Raw genomic sequence first — 24,946 nt, forward strand, 5'->3', positions numbered from 1 at the left:
AGAGGTGAACCTGACAAGTTAGGAACTTGTGTTATCTAGACTACAAGTTCATTATATAAATATTAAGCAGATGTATTCCATTCTCAAGGCTTTATAGTTATTTGTACTATTGCAAGATAATGCAAACTTTGTATAAGTTTTCCTTAACTATGGAATACTTGGAATTAAGCAGCAAATTAAAATTTAAGACCCTGGAGAATCAAAATGACTTTCTAGGTTTGCAACGGTTCACTAGCTTTCCCTCTCCATTAATCTCTGGGAATAATCTGATCAGCTTTAGTCTTAAATGATAGCTTCAGTTCACAGAGATCATGGAAAGAGATTTGTTTCAATCTCCTAAACCCCTCACAAAATTTTATATCTATTCTCAGTGAGCCATACTTCATAATTCACATTGTATATCTCAGAATATTTTGCCAAACCAGACAAACCAAATTTTGAGATTTCTACAGAGTTCCAAATAAGGGAGCTGTAAATTATGTTATTTTTAATGTAAGTTTGAAAAGTTTCAAAAACTTTTCCTATCTCTCTTTAACTGAATTGTTTCAAGAACATATATAATATATAATGTGCTATTCTCTTTCGGAGTAAATGTTTACAGAACACAGAAATCAAATAAGACAACAAAAAGATTGAGATTAGAAAAAGGAAAGGAAACATAGCTAAAACCATATTGTACATACTCCATTAGCTGTAACTCCCCATAGCATTCTATTCCTCTAAACAAATTTTACTTACATTACACCCATATGTTAATTCATACCGTATGGTGAGTTTTTTCTTTAAACATCTTGTCCCTCTCAGAGGATCTTATCAATTCCAGAATAATAGAGTAACAGAGTTGGAAGGGACCTTGGAGGTCTTCTACACCAACCCCCTGCTTAAGCAGGAAACCCTATAACATTTCAGACTAATAATAATAATAATAATAATAATAATAATAATAATAATAATAATAATAATAATAATAATAACAACAACAATAACAATAATAATAACAATAATAACAATAATTTTATTTATATACCGCACTTCTCCTGAAGGACTCAGGGCGGTGAACAGGGCAAACATATAAAAATACAAAAATACAAAAGTTAAAAAAAGAATTAAACACAATGCCCAAGCTAAAACAGTAAATGGCTGTCCAATCTCTTCTTAAAAACCTCCGGTGATTGAGCAGCCACAACTGTTCCACTGATTGATTGTTCTAATTGTCAGGAAATTTCTTCTTATTTCTAGGTTGCTTCTCTCCTTGATTACTTTCAACCATTGCCTCTTGTCCTGTCTTCAGGTGCTTTGAGGAACAGGTTGACTTCCTCTTCTTTGTAGCAGCCCCTCAAATATCAGAAGACTGCTATCATGTCATCACTAGTTCTTCTTTTATTCCCTCATTAGACTAGACATAGCCTTATTAGACTAGACATACTCCATCCAGCTAATTCTTTTCCTGTCATTCCCTTCAGTCCACATATGTTCAGCATCTATTCACATTTGTTGCTATTTTTTGTTTGTTTTAGACCACATACATCTTAAGTAACCCATTCCCACTTTGTTCAGCTTATTTCTCCTGGCATGTTCAACTCTCACTTCCATACAATGAAATGGACAGAAACATTCTTATACACAGTCATTTTCTTTTCACAAGTATTAATTCTTTATCCAAATATTATCTACTGTCATTCTACCAGTATTAACGTATCTTAAAATACAGCCACTTTCTGATGTTCAGTAAACATTCTAGCAAGGTGAACCCATTTATTCACTTGATTTTTTTATCATGTATGTATAAGTATGATTTTTGTGAATATTGTATTAACTGGCCAGAATTGCAAACAAAAATATATTAAAAAAATAAATATACAAACATTTTAATCGAAGATCAGAATTTTCTGGTATTTTATCAGATAAGAAATTATAAGGTGAGTCCTTGAGACCTTATAGAGGGTACAATATAGTAGGACATGAACTGTAGGTTCAAGAGTAAACTGATTAGAGAAATTCAAGTAATGAACAATTATATTTCCCCTATCAAGCACTATCATGCTAACTTTCAGATCCATGCACCTCATCATAATGCAACCTGATATTCATTGAAAATCATTTCATTTCTCAGCCAATAGCATGACATTATTTCCAGACAAAAGGGCAGATACACTTTCATATCTCCAATCTCTCACATCTTTAACATCACCACAATCATCTCTGATCCGTTAAACACCGAGAAAGACAACACATCTCCTTTATTCCACAATGTTGAAATATTCACTACGCATTCCTTTTATGCATGTATCTGCTTTACTGCCATCATATCGGATAGAGCAACAACTTTCAATTACATATTTGTGTGAAACATTCTAAATTTCTGGTCTACTTTGCTTATCGTATGCTTTCTCTGAATCAACAAATGTACACTAAACTTTTTCATATTTGTAACTTTCTCAGTGATTTGTTGCAGGCTAAAACTGCACTCTTTACCATAAATTATATTAATGTTTCCTAAATGTGGTGGTTGTCATCTCTTTCACCCTTTCAATCCTTTCACCATTCCTTTTACCCTGTCAGTCAGACTTTTCCCCAAACCATCCCAACTTGGAAGCCCATCTCACAGTCACTTACATCTTAGTAACCTTGCATTTGGTCTATTGCAACTTGCTTCTACAACTGGACTGAAAGGGACAACTTGAATAGAAGCCTCTGTCACTGCTGCTTCAAGAGCTGCACTGAAGACTAATTGAGGTCAGGATGTAATTCAGTGTCCTGGCTATGTCCTTGGAAGCCCTTCATAGCTTAGGACCTGGATTTCTTTGGAATTACCTTCTCCCCAACAAATCCTTTTCTCTAGCAAGATGTTGTAGAAGCGGCTCTCCTCATTTATAATCAGAATAATCAGAATAGATCTGGAAGGGACCTTGGAGGTCATCTAGTCCAACCCAGTGCTCAAGCAGGAGAGCCTATACTATTTCAGACAGGTGGCTGTCCAGTCTTCTTCTTAAAAACTTCCAGTGATGAAGCATCTACAACTTCTGAATACAAGCTGTTCCACTGGTTAATTGTTCTCACTTTAGGAAGTTTCTCCTTAATCCCACGTTGCTTGCTTCCTTGATTAGTTTCCATCCATTGTTTCTTTTCTTGTCTTCTATTGCTTTGGAAAATAGGCTGACCCCCCTCTTCTTTGTGGTGGCCCTTTAAATACTGGAATATTGCTATCATGTCACCCCTTCTTTTCTCTAGACTGTTGATACCCAATTCCTGCAACCATTCTTCATATGTTTTACTCTCCAGACCTTTAATCATCTTCTAATGTGGTGACCAAAACTGGATGCAGTATTCCAGGTATGGTTTTACTAAGGCTTTATAAAGTGGTACTTATACTTCATGTGATTTTGATTTTATGCCTCTGTTTATACAATCAAGGATTAGCTTTTTTGGTTACTGTCTCATATTTAAGTGATTGTCTACTAGGAATCCATGGTTGCTATCACAGTTACTGTTTTGAGCCAGATTTTGCCTAATCTGTACTTGTACCTTTGTTTTTTTCTGCCTAAGTGTAAAACCTTGCTTTTCTCCACATTAAATTTCATGTTCTTGGATAGGCCCATTGTTTTTGGTTGCTGCTGCACACTGCTGGCTCATAGTTAAGTGATCGTCCACTAGGACTCCAAGGTCCCTCTCACAGTTACTGCCTCCAAACCAGGTCTTGCCCAATCTGTATTTGTTCCTTTGGTTTTTCCTGCCTAAATGTAGGACTTTGCTTTTCTCCACATTGAAACTCATTTTGTTGGATAGGGCCCATTGTTCAAGTTTCTCAAGATCTTTTTGGATCCTGAGTTTGTCTGTGTTGGCTACTCCTGCCAGTTTGGTGTCATTTGCAAATTTGATGAGTTCCCCTTCAATTCCCTCATCTAAGTCATTTATGAAGATATACTGGCCCTAAGACAGATCCTTGTGGTACCCCACTGGTTACTTCTCTCCATGTGGATGTAGTGCCATTGAGGACTACTCATTGAGTATGATTTGTCAGCCAGTTACAGATCCATCTGGTGGTGATGTTGTCTATTCCACCTTTTTCTAGCTTACCGAGGAGTAGGTTGTGTTTTACTTTGTCAAATGCCTTACTGAAATCTAGGTATACTAGGTCCACTGTGTTTCATTGGTCTACTAGTTTAGTTACTTTATTAAAGAATGAGATCAGATTAGTTTGGCATGAGCTGTTTTTAACAAACCTGTGCTAGCTGCTAATTATGACTTGATTTGCTTCTAGCTGTTCGCAGATCTGTTTTTTGATTATCTTTTCTAGGATTTTCCCAGGTATTGATGTTAAACTGATTGGTCTGTAGTTTCCTGCATCCCTTTCACCCCCTTTCTTGAAGATGGGGACCACATCAGCCCTTTTCCAAACCTCAGATACTTCCCTGGTGCTCCAGGATTTGTGAAAGATGTGGTGTAATGGTTCTGAAATAAGCTCTTTCAGAACTCTGGGATGTAATCTGTCGGGTCCTGATGATTTGTATTCATCAAGATTGGATAGGTGTTCTCTTACCATTTTCTTGCTTATTTTGATTTTTGTTTCTAGTTTGTCTTTTGCAGTGGTTTTTTTGGTGTTTTGAGCTATGGTTTCTTTTTGTGTGAAGACTGATGCAAAGCATGAATTAAACAGCTCTGCTTTCTCCCCATTGTCTGTAATTTCCTTTCCATCTTCTCTCTTTAGTGGGCCTACAGTTTCCTTGACTTTTTCTTGTTGTTAATATGCTGGAAGTAACATTTTTTTTGTCCTTGATTTCCATTGCAAGTCTTTGTTCATACTGAGCCTTTGCTTTCCTGACTTCTTTGCATGCTCTGGCTGTCTGCTGATAGTTGGTCTTGTTTATGCCACCCTCTTTCCATTTTTTTCTCTTTTAGTTTGTTAGTGAGATCTTTGTGCAGCCATACTGGTTTCTTCCTGGATTTCTTGCTATGTCCACAGCATTTCGCTGGTCTACTAATTTAGTCACTCTGCCAAAGAATGAAATAAGATTGGTTTGGCATGAGGTAGTCATCCTCAGGTTGGGAGACAGTTTTTTTTTTAGTTGCCCCCTTTCTTTGGAATAGCATTCCCCAGGAGATTGAGATGCCCCCTATTCTGGATTTAAATAAGTCATTGGAAACTGGCTTTTTCAGTAGGCCTTAGAGATGGGAATGTTGTGAGTGGCTGTGAACTCTTAGATCAATCATGCTTTTATGTTTATTACTCTGCATGTAGACATTTTAGTAGACATCTGTTTAAAACATTTATTTAAAGCAGGCAGAGACTCATAAAAAGTTATTCCCATGCATTCTTGAGTATCTATATGATCCAATCACGTTTTCTGTAGTGTCCCATCAATCAAAGTTTTTACATCATACTTTTTAGTAAGCTAGAGAAGGTATCCACTAGGTGACCAGTGTTAGCTATATCCATATCAAAATAATGGTATTCCTTAATGACAATAAGAATAGAATTGGTATGTTTGGACAATTTTGATTTGGATATCCCAACTGCAATCAAAACCCACTTTTATGTGAAGTGTGCTCATGGTATTTTATGCAGGCTATGATCTCTAATCGATAAAGGATTCTGGACATAAAGGAATAAATAACTACATTTAATAATTTCATCTAGAATTACAAAAGTTCAGTGAATATTACTGATGTGAAGTAAAATATTATTCTTATAGTTTTCTCTATTACTTCTTTTCACTTCCATTCTATATATTTAGTTTCATATTTTATGAAATAGGGAACAAGCCTTTTTTTAAAAAAAATATCTAAATTACATTATTTCTTTTCAGATGTTCCTTTGGCTTATATTTACTCTGGATGTACTATTTCTCCTACGCATATATAATACTCTGTTATTAGAGAGAAAAATCTAATAAAACATTGCCATGAGATATTGCTCACAGTGCTTTGAAAGCAAAATGCCAATTTGCTCGTTGAGTTTGTTGATGTTGGTATTGTTGATTCTGTTACCATGGTACCAATAATTGTTTTTCTTTTCTTGTTTTTCTCCCCCTCTCCCCCCTTTAACAATAACTTGCCTAGCTCATATGACAGCGGGAAATAATCTAATCTAAGTAAATAGTTTGAAGGAAAATATTTTGAAATGCATTTTTGGTTGCAGTCACTTTTGACAGCAAATGAACATACAGTACTTCAGATTGCCTCAAACATGCATGCTGGGTTACTTTTAAATTTGTTAACTTTACAATGTCCATTTATAAATCTAACAAGATAACCATTTCATCCCCAGTAGGTATAGATGTGTAGAATTGTCTAAAGTTACAACTGGAGCACCATCTAATGGATGTCTCTTGAAACTTTCCTTTTTCAAGCTTCAGTAAAAATGTTGCTTCTCGGCCTTTGGATTAACAAGTGCAGCATCCATCCCATAAAACATTTTTTTAAATTTATTTTCTGACATTAACCAATACTGAATAATTTTTAGTACTCTTCTCTATCAGTAAATCTAATCTCTGTGAACTTTGACTCACACACTGGACGGTATCTCTCTACTCTCCTACCATCCGGTAGGAGATGCAGGAATATAGCCAGCCGTACCAACAGGCTGAAAAATACTTTTATCCGTGGGCTGTTAGGCTTTTAAATGGGACATAATCTTATGCAGAATTGACTTGGGAGGCCGGTGTGTGGTGTAGTTGGTTCACATGGTGTGGTGGGATGGAGGGTTTGTTGTCACTGTGTGTTGGGGGGAGAGAGCACGGGGGGGAGGCTCAGCTAATCTCAATGTACACATGTTGTACTTTGACAATAAAGGTTTATTTATATTTATTTATTTATTTATATTTTATTTAATCAAGCAGTGTCATCAATGGGCCCCCTCTTTGACACTCTTTCATAAGGCCCTGAAGGCCCTGGTTTTTGCCAACAGACTTGGGGTACCCAGAGTGGGATGGAGCCCATCAAGTGGCTCATTTGATTGCTTCTTGTCGCCAGGGGTGGGGTGGGGTGTTATTGTTTTTATTCTTTTATTCTTTATTCAAATTAATACAGAAAAAGACAATAGTTATGGGAAGGCAGCTGCTTTTAAAGATGAAAGCAGAGGAACACTTTTACAGGCATTGCCTTCTGAATAAACTGACTGGTTAGTCAAAATTTTGCTAGCCATAGAGTTGCTGCCATGTAAATCTTATAAACAAACAAGCAAGCAAGCAAACAAATAAATAAATTCAGAAACAGCATCAGTAAACTTAAGCTCAAAAGCATTCCTGCAAGTAGATTTAGGGGGAAAAGGGAAGCGACACAGATCAACTCATTGAGGACTGAATATATTTTGAACATGAAGCATTGACTATAAAGGAGGTGAGAGAGAAAAGGTAGAGGACAGAAATGGAGCCTCCTTCAAATGATTGCCTGGAATTATGAACAGAAACACTCCGCAAAGTTTGAATTCCTACTTCACTGGCTTTTTAGCAATACTCCCTTAAATGGTTCATGAACAAAACCCATAAAATGATACAATCCAACCACATTAAAAGAACAACATTAAAAGTACCATTAAACATAATAAATAGAACAGACACATGAAAGCAGTTTTTTTAACCAGTACAAAGATAACTCAACTCAGGAAAGAAGGAGAGCGGGAGAGACAATTTTTTCTAAACAATTTTTCCCCCAAAATGATAGCAGTGCATTTAACTGAAGTGATTTCAAAATATCTTCTCTTGCTAACTTTGTATTATATTTTAGTGGATTCTATGAATTTTGAAACAGATGTTTCAAGTTAGCGATCATTGAGATAAGCAAATGTGTTCCTTTAGGCAACCATTTCCAAATGTCCAAAATCTCTGTTACAGATCAATACACTTTCTTAAAGACTGGCCATAACATGGTCCTTTAGTTATTTTTGTCAACTGTCTGACCACAGCAATCAAGATCTGGTGGAAGTTTTTGCTAGATTTTAAAGGCAGGCCAACCCAAAGTACTGTAATCTAAACTGAAGGTCACCACAGCATGTTTGGCAGAGTTTTTGTTAACTCAGATGTTACAGCTGTTTCGCCAAGCAATTTATAAATCAAGCAGCATTGCCAAACCCATGAGCAAATCTTCTCTTAGCATGGCATAATAGATTGTACAAATCTACTTGTGCCAAATTGATTGGTTCACCATTGCTTCTCCATTTTCCCCCCCTTTTCTATGATCTCCGGGACTTATTAAGCAACAACCAAGCATTCTATTTGAAATATGTTTACTCTAGATGGAGACATTCATCTGCATTCTGTCTGTGTCACTTTACCTATCTTAGCTCAAAATTCTACTTTATCTATTTTAGATATTATTTTACTAATTCTGAGACCCTAAGAGTTGGGTGCCAATCAGAGCAGGTGATATTCAGCTCCTCTGCCAACGAGGCATCGGTATTAACCGTGTTCCTCATACTGCCCTTGTGGTTGGTTAAGTGCTGCAGTCCCTGCCACACTTGCTTCGGATTGTTGTCTGCTAGGTGGTTCTCCACCTTGTGTTTATATTGCTGTTTCACCATCGTAATGCCTCTTCTGAGATTTGCCCTGGCCTCAGGGAATGATTACGGTAAGATTAAAACAGGAAGAGAACTTGAAGGGTGATTTTGTTTGAAGTATGAGTGGATAAGAAGAGCTAAGCAAAGAGCTTCCAGAAGAGCAAACAGAAATTAAAACAAAGGTTATGAAATTATTTGAAATTAAATTAAAGACAGGAAATGCAGGAGCAAATATTTTAGAGTTTGACATGGCAATGAAATGATATGTCAATGGGCAAAATGATATATGCTATAAATGTTAAATAGCCAAGAAAAAAATGATGAAAAGGAAGTCATAAATTATTATTTAAAATTGGAAAATAGTAATGTGAAAAAACAATTGTTAAATACCAAGGAGAAAAGAAGAAAGCCAACAGTATGTCAGAAAAAATAATGTAACTTGCCAAGAAGAATATGAAGATAAAGACAAGAAAAATAAAGAACTCAGGAAGGAATTTAATAAAGAATTAACAAACAGTTGCTACAAAAGACAAAATGTAGTATTATAACAACATCTGTAGACACCAAAGATGGAAACAAAAATGGAAAAACAAGAGTTTTCCAAAAGATCTCCAATTTGGAAGATCTCCAACTCAGAAGGAGATTTCAAACTTACTGAATGCTAAAGGATGCCAGTGCATTGATAGTAACTGATTCAAAAGGAGATCAAACAAAGATGGAAAGGATATTCTGGAATTCCATGAAGTAGAAATTCTTAGAAGATAGTCCTTACTTACAATAACCTCAGCACTGTGGTCATTATCAAATTAAAAGGCTACAGGAGTTAATGCAGTGGTGGGATTCAGCCAGTTCGCACCACTTCAGCAGAACCAGCAGTTAATTTTTTGTTGCCCAGGCCCAGAATGGACTTCCAGAAGTGGCATCCACACAGAGAACCAATTGTTCACATATTTGAATCCCACCACTGAGTTCATGGAATATTGTATCTACAGAAATGTAACAAGTAACAGAAAAATCTGTAAATGTTCTCATCTATTTATGCCATCAAATCTGGAGGACATCATAGTGCCCAACATAATGGAATATTGATACAAAAAAAAAGATGACTCAACAGAGTGGACAAACAACTATAAAATATCCTCAACTTCATGTGCTTACAAAATAATACTTAGGATCATCCAATGCAGATTAGAGTTGTACAAGGGTTGTACAAGGAGATGGCAGAAGTTCAATCTGGCTTTAGAAAAGGCTGAGAAACATCAGAATTATTGTTATGGCACTCTGAGTAATTAAAAAAAACCAAGAGTAAAAGAAATTAAGCATTGATTACAGAAAGACTTCATCTTGTGGCAATCCTGTCAAGCTGAGGAATGTGGTTGGTAAAATGGGAATTCCAAAACATGTCATTGTCCTCAGGTAAAATCAGTGGTGGGATTCAGCCGGTTCGCACCACTTCAGCAGAACTGGTAGCTAATTTTTTGTTGCCCAGGCCCAGAATGGAGTTGGCATCCACACAGAGAATTGGTTGCTCACATATTTGAATCCCATCACTGGGTAAAATGTATATGCACAGGAAGCCAGACAGAACTCTGCTCCAATGCAGAGGTTGGTTGCTTAATGCCAAGTTAATTCCATAACATGGAAGTAAAGTACATGTGCGAATTAATAGAAAACTGAGTAAACAAATCAGTACTAAGGAGGAAGTGAGATAACAGTACATGATGTCTCCTTATTTGTTGTGTAATGCTTGTATGGGTACATACAAGGAATGCTTTTGATGAATTTGAGAATTTGGATAATGGGGCTAATGGATATATGTACAGTTCTGAATACAGATATTACCTTTCTGGTAGTTGAGAACTTAAATGATTTGCAGCAAATGCTAGGTAGATTGCATGATGCCATCAGAAGTATGTACCTGAAAATTAATCAAAGATTGTTGTTCATGCTTATTTCCGGAATATATCTCAAACTATAAACCTAGTATAGAAGCCTATTTCCCCAGCCTCCCACTCCCAAACTTTGCCTCCATAATATAAACATTAGCACTATTGTGTCCATTACAGTCAGGGGATGAATGAGATATACCCGTGGTGGCGAACCCATGGCATGCATGCCACAGGTGGCACGCAGAGCCCTCTCTGTGGGCATGCATGCCGTTGCCCCACTCCTAGGCCTCAGCTGGATTTTATAAAATGTTTTTGCTTTAGGCCTCCGCCGCCATGTGCAAAAACAAAAGGTTCAATCAATCAATTTCAACTTCTCACGGGGGGGGGGGAAGATCTCGCAAACTTGGAATTACTTGATTGAACTTTATTTTTAGTCTCACACAGCGGCGGAGGAAGTGATGTGTTGGAGCCAGAAAAAAGGTGCCACATGGGGTGGGGGGAATGGCGGGAGCAGGGCACTCCATATGAGAGGTGGGGCGGGGTCTGTGCATAGGGTAGAGTGTCAAAACTCGTCCTGCAACAAGCAGGGCAGGTGCCGAACACAGGAACGAGAGACTTCTGCTGCAGTCTAGAAGCACTTTATTCTTCAGAGCAACAGCCGCAACAAGAAACAAAGCCAGCGTTGGCCGCTACCTGCAGCCAACGCTGCTATATACACACCCGAAAACCCCACCCAAACTCCACCCAAACACGCCTCCACCCTCCCACTCCCTATAACTTCCCCACCCCGCCCCTACAAGGCCTTTCGCCCGTCGCCCAGTCAGGTAAGACCCCTCCAATGTGTTGCCACCACCGTGCTCTTTCCCCTCACCCACTCCCTGCCGCGCCCACCTCCGAACCCCCCTGCCATCGCCCACGCCCGAAGCCCCCAGCCACCCGGTCATCGCAGCGGGGAGGGACCCAGCCCCTAATGGCATTGCCATACAGTCCTGCGCAGGCATGGCGTCGGAGTCTGACGCAGTCCACCGCAAGGCCGAAGCTCTCGAAGCCTCCCAGGCCGCTGAGACGCTGAGCCGGCCCGGGCCTCCACCGGGCAAGCCGCAGGCCGGGGAACCTTGCGGAGACGCGCCGCCGGGCGAGGTCAGCAGCCGTGGCGCGTCCGGAAGCGTCAGGAGAGGCAGCGCGGGCCCCGGAGCCGTCCGAGCCGGGGAGCCGCGCGCAGACGCGCCGCCGGGCGAGAGCTACAGCTGCGGCGCGTCCGGAAGCGTCAGAAGAGGCGGCGCGGGTCCTGGAGCCTTCCAAGCCGGCGAGCCGTGTGACGACGCGCCGCCGGGCGAGGACAGCAGCCGCGGCGCGTCCGGATGCGGCGGGAGGAGCGGCGCGGGTCTCCGGCCTTTCCGGGCCGCCCTGGAGCCGGGTGAGGTCGGTGGGAGGGAAGCAGGGTGTGCCGGGGGGGTGGAGGGGCCCCCCTTCGAGTGTCGGGCTTCCGAGGCCCGACATGCTGCCCCCTCTACCAGGGGCCCACCTGGAATGCAAGGAGAGAGAGGTGAGCAGTCCGTAACACGATCAGCAGTCCCCCCCTGGGTCTCCCCCGGCTTCCCCGGGTGTTTCCGGTGGAAAGCGCGGAGAAGGCGTGGTGCACACACATCCCCATCCCGTACCCAGGTGGCCTCCTCCATGGGGTACCCCTTCCAGAGCACCAAGTATTGCACCCGCCCCCTTCGATTCCGGGAGTCCAGGATCTCCTGTACCTCATAGTGGCTGCCGTGTACAGGCCCTGGGCCGCCCTCCCCTGCTGCCACAGAGGCGGTCGTAGCAGGCTTCAGCAGGCTACTGTGGAAGACGGGGTGTATCTTTCCAAGTAGGGGAGGTAGCCGAAGTCTGACGGTGACGGGATATACTACCTGTATAACCCGGAAGGGTCCGAGATATTTGGGCCCTAGTTTTCTACATGGCACCTGTAGCCGCAGGTATTTTGTGGAGAGGTAGACAAGATCACCTACTTTGGGAGGTGCAAACGGCCGTCTCTTCCTGTCTGCCTGCTCTTTGTATGTCCCTGCAGCCCGCTCTAACGCCTTCTTAGCTATCCCCCACACCTCCTCCAACCGGCGCATCCACTCCCCAGGTGTGCAGGATGCCGGGGCCCCCTGATCGCACCCCACGATAGGAACGAACTCGTAACCAGATACCACTTTAAAGGGGGAGAACCCAGTGCTGCTATGCACTGCGTTGTTGTAGGCTACTTTCCCGAAGGATAACAGGTCCACCCATTCAGACTGTTGGTATGACACATAACAACGCAGGTAGCGCTCCACCGCCGCGTTTGCACGTTCCGCGGCTCCATTCGTGCTTGGATGGTACGCCGAGCTCAGGCCCTGTGTTGCTCCAATATAACGTACGAACTCCCTCCAGAACCGGGCCGTGAACTGTACCCCACGGTCGGAGATGATACGTCGTGGCACCCCGTGAAGACGATATATATGTTGGACAAACAGCCAGGTCAGCCGACGGGCTGAGGGCAATCCCTTACAGGGGATAAAGTGGGCTTGTTTCGAGAACAAGTCTACTACTGTCCACAAAACGTTATATCCCCTGCTTTCCGGTAGCTCGACCACAAAGTCCATTGCAATGTCTTGCCAAGGTCGTACGGGGTCTGCCACCTGTTGCAGAAGGCCTGCCGGTTTATTAGTAGAGGGCTTAGTGGTTGCGCAAATGCGGCACTTCTGCACGTAGCTTTCAATGTCCCGTCTCATGGTTGGCCACCAAAACTGGCGGCGGGCCAGATGCAGGGTTTTCACGAACCCGTAATGACCTGCCTGCCTGGCGTCATTGCCTGCAGCGGCATTGGTAGAGCGCTTGATCCCTTGCCGCTGCAGGCACATACAACCTGGCCCCGTGCCAAGCTAAACCGTCCCGCAACGAGAGGGTGTCGGGGTGCGCCTGCACCCATTCATCAGTCGCCAGCGCTCCCTTACAGGTCCGCAGGAAATCGTCTGTTACGGCGTTGGCCTTGTGCTCCGTCTCCTCCACCGGGCGGGGCGGCGGTACCAGTGCCTGTACTACCTCCTCCTTCCGACAATCGTACTGTGGTAGCCGAGACAAGGCGTCCGCCAGGAAATTTCTACCTCCAGGCACATACTTGAGGCGAAACCGGAAGCGTTGAAAGTACTGGGCCCACCGTACGTGTTTCGGGGACAGACGGCGGGGTGTTTGCAGGGCCTCCAAGTTTTTATGGTCCGTCCAAACCTCGAACTCCTGGCTAGCCCCCTCCAGAAGGTGTCTCCAAGTCCCCAGGGCCCAGCGGACCGCGAAGGCCTCTTTCTCCCAGATAGCCCAAGCCCTCTCCGCGGTCGTTAGCTTCTTGGAGGCGTACGCGCAGGGCCGCAATCCTCCCTTCGCATGCCGTTGCAGAAGAACAGCTCCAACAGCCACGTCGCTCGCATCAGCCTGTACATGCGTACATGCGGGGTTTCGGCAGTTTTGCCCCTGGCTCCAGTTCAATAGCGCAGTCCGTGGGGCGGTGGGGTGGCAAGGCATCACACTCCATCTCATCGAAGACATCTGCGAGATCGCTGTACTCCCGTGGCACCTGTGTCTCAAGGCCAGTTCCCACCCCTGCGGCCCCTCTGGCCCACCGATCCCCTCCGGCCCCATGAAGGAATGCTTTGCAGGAGGCTGGGGCCCTGTCCCGAGACGGAGGTGTCGACATCCCCCCTCCCACCAAACCGTGGGGCCCCACCTGTCCAGCCACGTAAGCCCCAGGATGACTGCCTCCGTCATAGACGGCACCACGACAAACCGGAGAGTCTCCCAGTGTGTACCCAATTCCATTCTCACCGGTGCCGTCACATGTGTAATGGGTGCTCCACCCAAAAGGGACCCGTCTACCTGCTGAAATCGGATAGGTTTGGGAAGCTGCTGAAGGGGAATTCCGGCCTCCCTTGCCATCACCAGGCTAATAAGGCAGCGCGTGCTGCCTGTATCAATCAAAGCCTTACACTCCCTCCTCTCACCTGTTCGTGGGCTTATCAATACCACAGGCAGCACAAAAGGGCACACCGGAGCGCTTACCATCGGGTCCTCCTCGTACTCGTGATCCTCAGACCCATCAGACGTATCAGTCCGTCCATCCGCCGGGCCCACTGGACGCACCGGTGTCGATGTTCGGGGTGTCTTGTTGGCCACCTGGTACGCTGTTCTGGAGCGTTCCGCAGCTCTCCTGGGGGTCGGGACCCGCGCCACCGGAGGGTTGGGCCCCGGTCGTGGCGGAGGTACCGGGCAGTCCACTGCCCGGTGGCCCGGTTGGTCGCAGCGGAAGCAGCGGATTGTTGGACGGGGCGCCGGTAGGGGGCCGGGTTGTGTCGCCGCCGGCTCGGGCTTCCGCCCTCAGTCTTCGGCCCCTCCAAGGCCCTCCAGGCTCCAGTGCCCACCACTGGCCTGCCCCGGGTGTCCTGCAACCCAATATCTAGCTCCACCGCCACCCGGAACCAATCCTGAAGCCGTGCAGGTACCCCCCGCACCACACATGCCCGCCGGAGAGCTCCATCAAGACCGGCCCGGAAGTGGTGCACCAGCAAGCGCTCGGGCCACGAACGCAACCTGCCCGCAACCCTTCGGAACTCGAGCACATACTCCTCTGCCGGTCGTCCTCGCTGCCTAATGGCTAACACTTCAGCTTCCGCGCGATGTAAGCGGGATACATCCTCAAAGCGGACGCGCAGGGCTTCCAGGAACAGCCCCACGTCCCCGAGTTCACGGGCGTGGTCACTGTAAAGGTCCGCTGCCCAGGTTGCAGCCTCTCCCTGAAGGCACGCGGTAACCGCCACCACCATCGCCCACTGTGATGTATAGGCATGGGCATACCCGTCCAGATGGTTAATCACCTGACCTAGGAACATGGCCAGGCGGTCGGGATGCCCGTCATAGGTTGTGGTGAGCGGTGGGGGTCCCCACACCACACCCGGACCCCAATGCCCAACAGGCGGACGGGACTGGGCCTGGGATACCCCCACCGACCTGGGCGCTGGACGTCCAGGGCCTTGGTCAGGCGTTGGCCATGCATCACGCCCTCCTTGTACCCGTGTGGATGGGGCCCGAACGCCACCCTCCCCAGGCACCTTGAACTTTGGGCTGGCCAGTCGGAAACGGGACGTCGCTGGCTGACTGGGTGCCCCCCCAAGAGACCACTGTCCCGTGTCTTCTTCAGGGCCCATGGCCACCCAGGAACTGCCGTCACGTGCCCCAACTTCTCCGAACCGATCGCGCAGCATGTCCATAGTCTGGCTCCCGGGTGCGGTTGAATAGCTGTATTCCTCGCCGTCGTCATCGGTCAGCCGACGCTCCCTCCAACCCAATGGAGCCCCACCGGGCCGGCCCGTTCGTCCTTGCTCGGGCCCCGTGCACCCCAGGATCGAGCTCAGCCACCACTCCCCCCCCTGGGTCTGGCTACTAGCACCCTGGGACTCCGCCGCAGGGTCTGCTGGTGGCACCTCTCGCACTTTAGGCCTCACAGCAGGCTGGACGTCCTCCACGTCCCTCTCCACAGGGGTTGTCGCCTCCGCCCCGGCCACGCCAGCCTCCTCTGATGCAGTCTCCAAAGCGGCCCCTTGCAAACCCTCTGCCATGGCGCACAACCGGTACACAGCAGAAAGGCAGTAAGGCCGCAGTGTTATGGCAACGCTGGCTTTCTGTCAAGACTCGTCCTGCAACAAGCAGGGCAGGTGCCGAACACAGGAACGAGAGACTTCTGCTGCAGTCTAGAAGCACTTTATTCTTCAGAGCAACAGCCGCAACAAGAAACAAAGCCAGCGTTGGCCGCTACCTGCAGCCAACGCTGCTATATACACACCCGAAAACCCCACCCAAACTCCACCCAAACACGCCTCCACCCTCCCACTCCCTATAACTTCCCCACCCCGCCCCTACAAGGCCTTTCGCCCGTCGCCCAGTCAGGTAAGACCCCTCCAATGTGTTGCCACCACCGTGCTCTTTCCCCTCACCCACTCCCTGCCGCGCCCACCTCCGAACCCCCCTGCCATCGCCCACGCCCGAAGCCCCCAGCCACCCGGTCATCGCAGCGGGGAGGGACCCAGCCCCTAATGGCGTTGCCATACAGTCCTGCGCAGGCATGGCGTCGGAGTCTGACGCAGTCCACCGCGAGGCCGAAGCTCTCGAAGCCTCCCAGGCCGCTGAGACGCTGAGCCGGCCCGGGCCTCCACCGGGCAAGCCGCAGGCCGGGGAACCTTGCGGAGACGCGCCGCCCGCCGAGGTCAGCAGCCGTGGCGCATCCGGAAGCGTCAGGAGAGGCGGCGCGGGCCCCGGAGCCGTCCGAGCCGGGGAGCCGCGCGCAGACGCGCCGCCGGGCGAGAGCTGCAGCTGCGGCGCGTCCGGATGCGGCGGGAGGAGCGGCGCGGGTCTCCGGCCTTTCCGGGCCGCCCTGGAGCCGGGTGAGGTCGGTGGGAGGGAAGCAGGGTGTGCTGGGGGGGTGGAGGGGCCCCCCTTCGAGTGTCGGGCTTCCGAGGCCCGACATAGAGAAGCAATGCGGCGGCCCTAGCATGGTGGTAGACCAGTTGCTTCCCTCCCCCTGCCAGACACCTGCCGAAGCTGTTGTGTATTCACATGTTATATGTTATGTTACCATGTTCCTAGTTATGAGGTAAACCTTCGGCAGCTTTTGACAGCTGTCAAAAGCTGCCAGAAGCTACTGCGCAAGCGCAACCGCTTGACAGCTCTCGGCTGTCAAGAACTGCCGGTTACTGTGCAGTCGCGAGTTAGCTTGACAGCTCCGGGCTGTCAAAGCTCTCCTCCGCCAATTGGCCCGCTTGAACAAGCGGGAAACCGGCACAGCCCTGATTGGTCGCCGACCGGCCAGCTGGAGTATAAATAGAAGGCACTGTAAGTCTGTTCTTTGCCCGGTTCTGAAAATAAAAGGTTTTCGTTAGCCAGCTGTCTCGCCTGCTTCTTCAGCCGATAGAGCAGAAGCCACGCAGGGTAAGTTTGCCAGGCCCACCCCTGCCCAGATGCCCTCGCCTCCCCCAAGTGTTTTTTTACTAACCTGCCTTTCAGCTGCATTCCGTTTCTCCATTCGCTTCTCAGCCTTCACCGCGTGTTTGTGGGACTATTGGTTAAAAAAAGAAAGTTCCATCAGACTTTCTAACTTCTCATGAGATCTCATGAGAAGTTAGAAAGTCTAATGGAACTTTTTTTTTTTTTTACTGATAGTATGATTTTTGCTAGATAGTTCACACAGTGTCAAAGGACTGCGAGACCAAGTGAGGGGGTGAGATTAATGGGAGAGAAACTGGATATGCAGCCGGCTGAAAGTGATTTGGCTGAAGTGCAGCTGCAACAGGGCAGCCCTGAGGCTTCAGGTGGGGAAGCATGCAGCTGCAGCCAGTCACTGATGAGGAAGAAGAACTGTCTTCTGCACCTGATACAAGAACACATAGGGAAGTTTTTCTTCCACATTCAGACAATGTGGAAATGGAATCGATTATGTTTTGTGACAGTAGAAAACAGCTCTTAGCTTTATTGTGTAAGGGTTTTTGTAATCAGTTACATAATGTGATGTGTTTCCAGACCATGTGATAGAGCTTTTGGTATCACAAGAATTCACAAGTGTTAAATTGTTACTGTCTACCAACTTTAGATCAGTTCTCTTCCCCCCCCCCTTCTCTACATTTAACTACAAAAGTGAAATGTATAGTTTTACTTTAAACCGGTAGATACACAATTTAAAGTAAATAGGTCAGTATGCAATTTTTAAATATATTTTTTTAAATTTTTAAATATATCAAAAATCCAAAATGCGATAACATGATAGACTGCTGTAGGAAACAGAAATAGCTTAAAATAATCAGAGTCAGTCCACATTTTAAAAAAATCCCCAAAACATCCATTTGACAATAAAATGCCTTTAATAAGCAATAAGGAGGGGGGGTTGCTTGCTTATTGTTTATTTGGTTTGGTTCATTTTAATTTCTTCCAAGCCCATATGGATACTAAAAATGTAACATTTTTAGAATGCCATAAATAAATCTTTCTTGACAGAGAATTCCATTCTCACACTGCACAGAAGTCTTTCTATTGCATTTGGGTCAGTTTTATGTCTGTCACTTCTGAGTCACAGAAAAATTTCTGAAGCTTGAACAACAACAACAAAAAAGGAAGCTGAACTTGATTATATCAACTAGGCAGTGCATATTCCTGCCTGTAACAAAGCTCCTTTAAGCCTTTTGTGACAAACAGAAATATTACTTATCTCAATACAAACAGAATGAATCTGACAAATGAAATTGGCTCAGGTAGACCTGACTGAGGGAAAAGCAGTAGTCACTCAGCAAAACTGCAGAGGTGCCATAGCCTAATCCAGGGGTCTTCAAACTTGGCTCTTTTATGACTTGTGGACTTCAACTCCCAGAATTCCTCAGCCAGCGTGCCTGGCTGAGGAATTCTGGGAGTTGAAGTCACAAGTCATAAAAGGGCCAAGTTTGAAGACCCCTGACCTAATCCCATCAAGATTCCACTCTTTGGTATGAAGAGCTAGTGGCTATTTCCAGTGCTGCTGCCTCAAAAAAAATAAAAAAATAAAAAAAAATGGTTGATTTACATTGACAAAGAATAATCTGGTTTCCTTCCTATGGTTTCAGCATCCTAACAGCAAATCAAAGACCAGCTCCACAATTCAAAATTCCTAGGAAGAATTTACACATCTGTTGTATTCTGCTCCTCTTTTCTGTAAGATGGAACACAGCAATTATTATTTCAATAAAATGTATGGTCTTTCTCCTTAGAGTTGTGCTCCAAATTTTCACAATACCTCTTTCAGAAACCACAGTAGTATTCTAGCAACATTTGAGCATGTAACTTGTCCTCAATCATAGTCTACAGAAGAACATGGAGCTGTTTCAATTTATTACAAGAAGTTTTTATCAGTGTGGCTTTTCAGGTTAATAATCTATCCATACATCATTTTCAGGTTAATAATCTATCCATCGATCATCTTTCAAACAGGAACCACTGCTTCTTTTGTGAAACTGTCATTACTCCTACTACTATAATCCTTGTAGCAGTTTCCTCAACTTGTAATATATTAAGGGCAAAGTAGATATTTTATATAATTTTATTGTGTTCATTTCCATATGACTACATAGATTAAATTAGGGTAGATAAGAATGGAGGAAATACGGTAATTATAGCAGAATTATTCTTCCATTTTGATAGGTGAGCTGGAAAGCACAAGTTATGTTCTTTTGCCTAATTGGTTTAGAATAGCTATTCATATAGTAATAGACAATTGAGGCCTGCCTGCTATATCAGTTGTACTAAAATTCATGATATAAGTCTTATTTATAACCTGTTCTTTCAAAAAAAATACACCAAAACAACAGTCCTTCTCCCTCCCAAATTTTAAAGATGTAAAGAATAAAATATGCCTTTAGCAATTGATGCAGTATGTAAGCAGAATAATTTTTTGCTGTGCTAAGCATGTCAGAACATAAACTCTCACTAAGAAGCTGTTCTTTTTCTCCGACATGATTATTTTAAAAAAATCAAAATGTACGTGATGTGCCCTCATATTCAGAACTCAGATTTTTTTTAAAAAAAATACTGCTAAGTATATGTATAATTCTGGTGATGCTTTAGAACTGGGATTCCTACATCAGTATACAACTGAGTTGAAAAATAAATTTTCTTTTGTTTGATATCAGCTGTAATTCTATTTCCTGTGGAATTTTTCATTCAGAAAATAATAAATTATTTTTACCCATCAGATATCTCAGTCTGGATGCAGCATTACCATAACATATCTCTGTGTTGGAACAAATTTGAATCATCTGTGCTTTACTGAAGAAGTTAGTTAAAATCAATATAACTTCTTTTCTTTTCTTTTCTTTTCTTTTCTTTTCTTTTCTTTTCTTTTCTTTTCTTTTCTTTTCTTTTCTTTTCTTTTCTCTAGTCCATGAGTTTAATTGAGATTGGCAATCCATCTCAAAGTTTAGAGAATGTGTGTCGTTGGGCCTACCTACAACAAAAACCTGATACTGGACATGCAGAATATCATGACCATGCAATTTTTCTCACAAGGCAGGACTTTGGACCTTCTGGAATGCAAGGTGAGCTCTCTGCTATCAATCACCCCATCTAACTTGTACTGTTAACCAGGCCATTCAGTGAAAAACAAATCTCAATTATTAATACTTTGCTATTGAGCACAGATGGGCAATTGACATTCTATAGAACCTATGCAGGCCTCCATTATTCTCCCACTGAGGCCCTGGAGTTGCTGTGCTGAGTCCTCCCCACCATTCAGCCAAAGGGCCATGCAAGGACTCTCTGAGACAGACTACGGTCTGCCCTTCTCCACACCAGCAGCTAAAACCTTTGAAGGCTAAAATACTATTGGCTGCCACCAACACAATCTTTTCTTTTAAATGGTCTCACTTTCCTATGTTTCATGTTCAGGGAGAAGATAATTTAAACAGATAAGGAATAGTTTGCCTACATCACCCATCTTAACATGGGCACCTTCTCAAGTTTTTGCAAAAAGCATGCTGAGTGCAGAATTGTTGGAGTTGACTTCTGCATCCAAAAGATGACAAGCTGGAGAAGGGTGTCTTATGTGAATACTCTATGAAGGCCCACTAACTAATCTATCAGCTCAGACAGTACTTGAAGGCAGGATAATAAGTGTCCCTCCCACCAGCTTAGAAGGAATATTCAACCCATATCTGTTTCTCTGTAATTGGCCTGTGTCAAGTTGTTTCAGATTTATTCTTCAATGTTCAGGGATTTCTTAACATTTTTCTTCTTAACAAAGCCAAAGTAATCTTGCAAGTTAACAGCCTTGCCAAGTGCAGTGCAACTACTTTGGGACACACAGATCTTAAATGTTTTAGTTGGAAAGCATAGTAATGTCTTGAAGTATATTTCTGAACAGAACATATTTCATTTACAAGATTTTTTTTTAGCAGTGCTATGATGCCCACATATTTCTCAAGGAATATAAAAACAAAAAGGAAAGAAAGCACCATGACTGAAAACTACCATTCAGTCCTTTATTCTCCAGCTAAGTTCATGGTCGGCTCAGTTGGTTAAGAGTTAGCAGGGAATTCATTCATAATTAAGTGCTGGACAACCTGCTGTTTCAATTTCAGTTATCTTTTTTAAATACTTAATTTGTACGAAAGGATTTCAGAACAATAATAAGAACAACAACTGGAAGCTAAATTTGAACAGAAAGAATGAAAAAGAAATAATAGGAAAAACTAAAAGCGCAGTAAGAACAAAGGAAAAAAAATAGGGGAAAAAGCAAGATATTAAAAAAGGCATAAAGAAGAGGCTTCTGATTCTTCACAGAAGCTACTGTATAAATACAATTATATTGTAACCTCATTCTCTAAAGTTAAAACTTTCTTCTTTATATAAGCTATCGAATCACAAGTTCGTTTCTTTTCCTTTTTATGCAAAAAAAAAAATCTATAAGGGTTTCCAGTCACCAATAAATGTGGATGTTGTCTTTTCTTTATTGTTGTTGTTTCAGTTACCTAAGCTGTGTTCAAAATTGTGTGCATTTCCCTGACTGCATGTTGCACTCACTTAGTACTGTAAAGTCTTCAGATTTAATTTCACCCACAATTTTTTTTGTTTTCTTGGGAGTGATTTTGTAACTTAGTTGCATAAGGATGATTAAAAGGTAAAGGTAAAGGTTCCCCCGCACATGCGTGCTAGCCGTTTCCGACTCTAGGGGACGGTGCTCATCTCCGTTTCAAAGCCGAAGAGCCAGCGCTTGTCTGAGGACGTCTCCATGGTCATGTGGCCGGCATGACTAGACGCCAAAGGCGCACGGAACGCTGTTACCTTCCCACCGTGGTGGTCCCTATTTTTCTACTTGCATTTTTACGTGCTTTTGAACTGCTAGGTTGGCAGAAGCTGGGACGAGTAACAGGCACTCACTGTTACGCGGCACTCAGGATTTGACCCGCCAAACTGCCGACCTTCTGATCGACAAGCTCAGCGTCCTAACACACTGAGCCACCACGTCCCTTAAGGATGATTAGATCAGTCTATTCTCATAAAGGCCTGCAGCATCTACACATTTTATTTTATTCCTGAGAATAAGGAATTTGCTTCATTCTTCTGATTTACATAACGATGATTGTTTGGACAATGCAAGGTATATTGTCCAGTTGCTGAACAGTGCTGGAGTTGGAAGCAAATTAACAGTCATCATGATAATAATAGTAATAAAGTAACTGCTGAAGAAAAAATTGGGATTGTAGTAATGAGTAATTTAGTACAGATGCATATCTTTAGGTGAAGAACTGGATTATTATTCAGTGGATAAATTTTTTTTGGAAGAATGTGGATTAGTTGGAAGGACAACAGATTAGGAAGATTTTCTAGCCACAGAGATTCCTTCAGACCATCGATATTCTTCAGTATTATTCCTGCTCAGATAAGCAGGAACTAAAGAGATCAGAGAACAGAGTATTCCAAAGCCAAAGAAGTCTTCCCTGTAGGTAAAAATATTAGTCACTAAACTCTGTTTTTTGTACATGTCTTGGCATTTTCCATATTAGGATGGTGAAGCTTTTTTAAAAGGTACTTTTTATGACATTCTGTATCACTGTTACAACATTCTATTCTGTTTATTCTGAATAGGGTCGTGATTCACTTCAGCAGTGAACTTCTCCCAAAGAGTTTTGATTTGGGAAAATCTGATGCACGTTCCTAATTTCTGATTAGGTTCAGTTTTGTACACACTCATTTTATAGCCATTGCATCTTATTTCCTATTATAGTTCAACTGTACACATTTCTTCCTAAACTATTTGTTGCTTTACCATATTCCTGTAAAATTGTTTTACATAAACTTTCTCTAAAACATATCTTTGGTAAAGATTTTTCATAAAAAGCTCATCTGATCTATTCATATTCTAAAAAGTATAGCTTTCTGCGTTGTTTTTTTCTCCATTTCAGAGCACAGCATCCATTCACTGTAATGAATTTCATTTTCTCTTTTGCTTTTCTTTTTATTTAGGTAAGACTTCTGTGGCAAGATCACTGGAGACTACTGCTCTTAAATAGTTATTTGAGCTTAATTTTCTTTTCTTCATTAGAGTCTTATCTGCTCCTTAATAGGCTATGCTCCAGTTACTGGCATGTGTCATCCAGTTCGAAGCTGTACACTTAATCATGAAGATGGCTTCTCCTCTGCATTTGTTGTAGCCCATGAAACTGGACATGTGTAAGTAGTGCTTCCATATAGTTGTCATGATCCTGCGTGTTATATGATTGGTGGAACATGATTTCAGTCATTTCAGTGGAGACAGTCAGAACTTACAAGCAAAAGTTGCAGATTAGTTTATTTCATTTATACAAGGAGTTGTCTTCAGGAAGGAAAAAAAAGGTTCACAGAATCTTAGAATATATGACTTGGAATGCAACTTCAATGTCATCAAGGCCAACCCCTGCTCAGTGCAGGAATTCACTAAATTATCTGTAACAGGTGACCGTCTCTCCCTTGTTTGAAAACCCCCAGTATTAAAGAGTCCATAACTCCTGCCCTCACTGTGTTATAAAATTATATTTTATAATCTGCTATTTTCCTTCATTTCTTCTTCATTATTTAATAACATTACAGTTTTTACTAAAGTGGTTTTTAAATAACCTCTAATCCGATTGTGGCCATTATCCCTGGGAGTACAGCCTGCGTTTGGAATAGGGCTTAGAACTCTAGATTCCTCTTCTTCTTACTTCTGAGTATATCCGAGGTAGGGAGAGGTCTATGAAATCAGATTTAATATTCAGAGGAATAGGTTCTTATCTAGATGCAAATTATTTGCGCTCTGAAGTTCAGTAACTTTGCCCAGCCAAATGGATAAGATGATGATAGGGCTCCCTTGGTGATGCTCAACTCTCCAGCCTTTGCAGACTTTTTCATGTTTTGAATTCCTCTCTAGCCGACAGTGGCATCATAAAATATTTTATTATTGAGAAAGGAAGTGAGTGGAGATAATCCCTGCATTGTTGGAACAAATGTGTTGCAATTTTTTTTTCTCTTTCTCGGAAAGAGACAGAGTCACCAGTGCACAAGAGAGGAAAGACGGGAACGAGTCCGCCCCTTCCATCATGTTCCTGACATTTGCTTTCTGTTTGGGAAGATGAAGGTTTGCAGCAGGGCCTACTCTCTCCCTGTGAAGGCTCCCAAGCTATATTTTTTAAAAAAAATCTGGAAAAAACGGGATCTAAATCAGTGTTTTCAAACTTGACAAATTGTGATGTGCGGACTTCAACTCCCAGAAGAGTTAAGAGTTGTCAAATTTGAAAAACATTGATCTAAATAGAGATGGAAGCCTCCACAAACTGACTCTTGCTGCAGAAATTCTCTTCTAGTAATGAGGGAAGAAAGGAGAGCCACTGACTCACCCTATTTCCCCCCCCCTTGTTTAAAGATAATCAGGTGGAGGAAAGTAGACTGCCTGGTAGGATACTAGTAAGGCTGCCAAGCATCTTCCCCCAAACACTGGTGCCCTCCTCATCTAAAGGGTAGACAGAGATGG

The 24,946-nt window shown here is 43.7% G+C and overlaps 1 protein-coding gene across 1 annotated transcript in view; it reads left to right on the plus strand.

Annotated features, from left to right (window-relative positions):
- ADAMTS2 (ADAM metallopeptidase with thrombospondin type 1 motif 2) overlaps positions 1-24,946 on the plus strand; it is a 283,066-nt gene that overhangs the window by 200,900 nt on the left and 57,220 nt on the right. The window contains exons 6-7 of the mRNA XM_083353569.1: positions 20,342-20,498; positions 23,526-23,631. Of these exons, the coding sequence (XP_083209695.1) occupies positions 20,342-20,498; positions 23,526-23,631 (263 nt within the window). The remainder of the gene's footprint in view (positions 1-20,341; positions 20,499-23,525; positions 23,632-24,946) is intronic.

Source organism: Vipera ursinii (assembly GCF_947247035.1).
Source record: "Vipera ursinii genome assembly, chromosome: 2".
NCBI lineage: Eukaryota > Metazoa > Chordata > Lepidosauria > Squamata > Viperidae > Vipera > Vipera ursinii.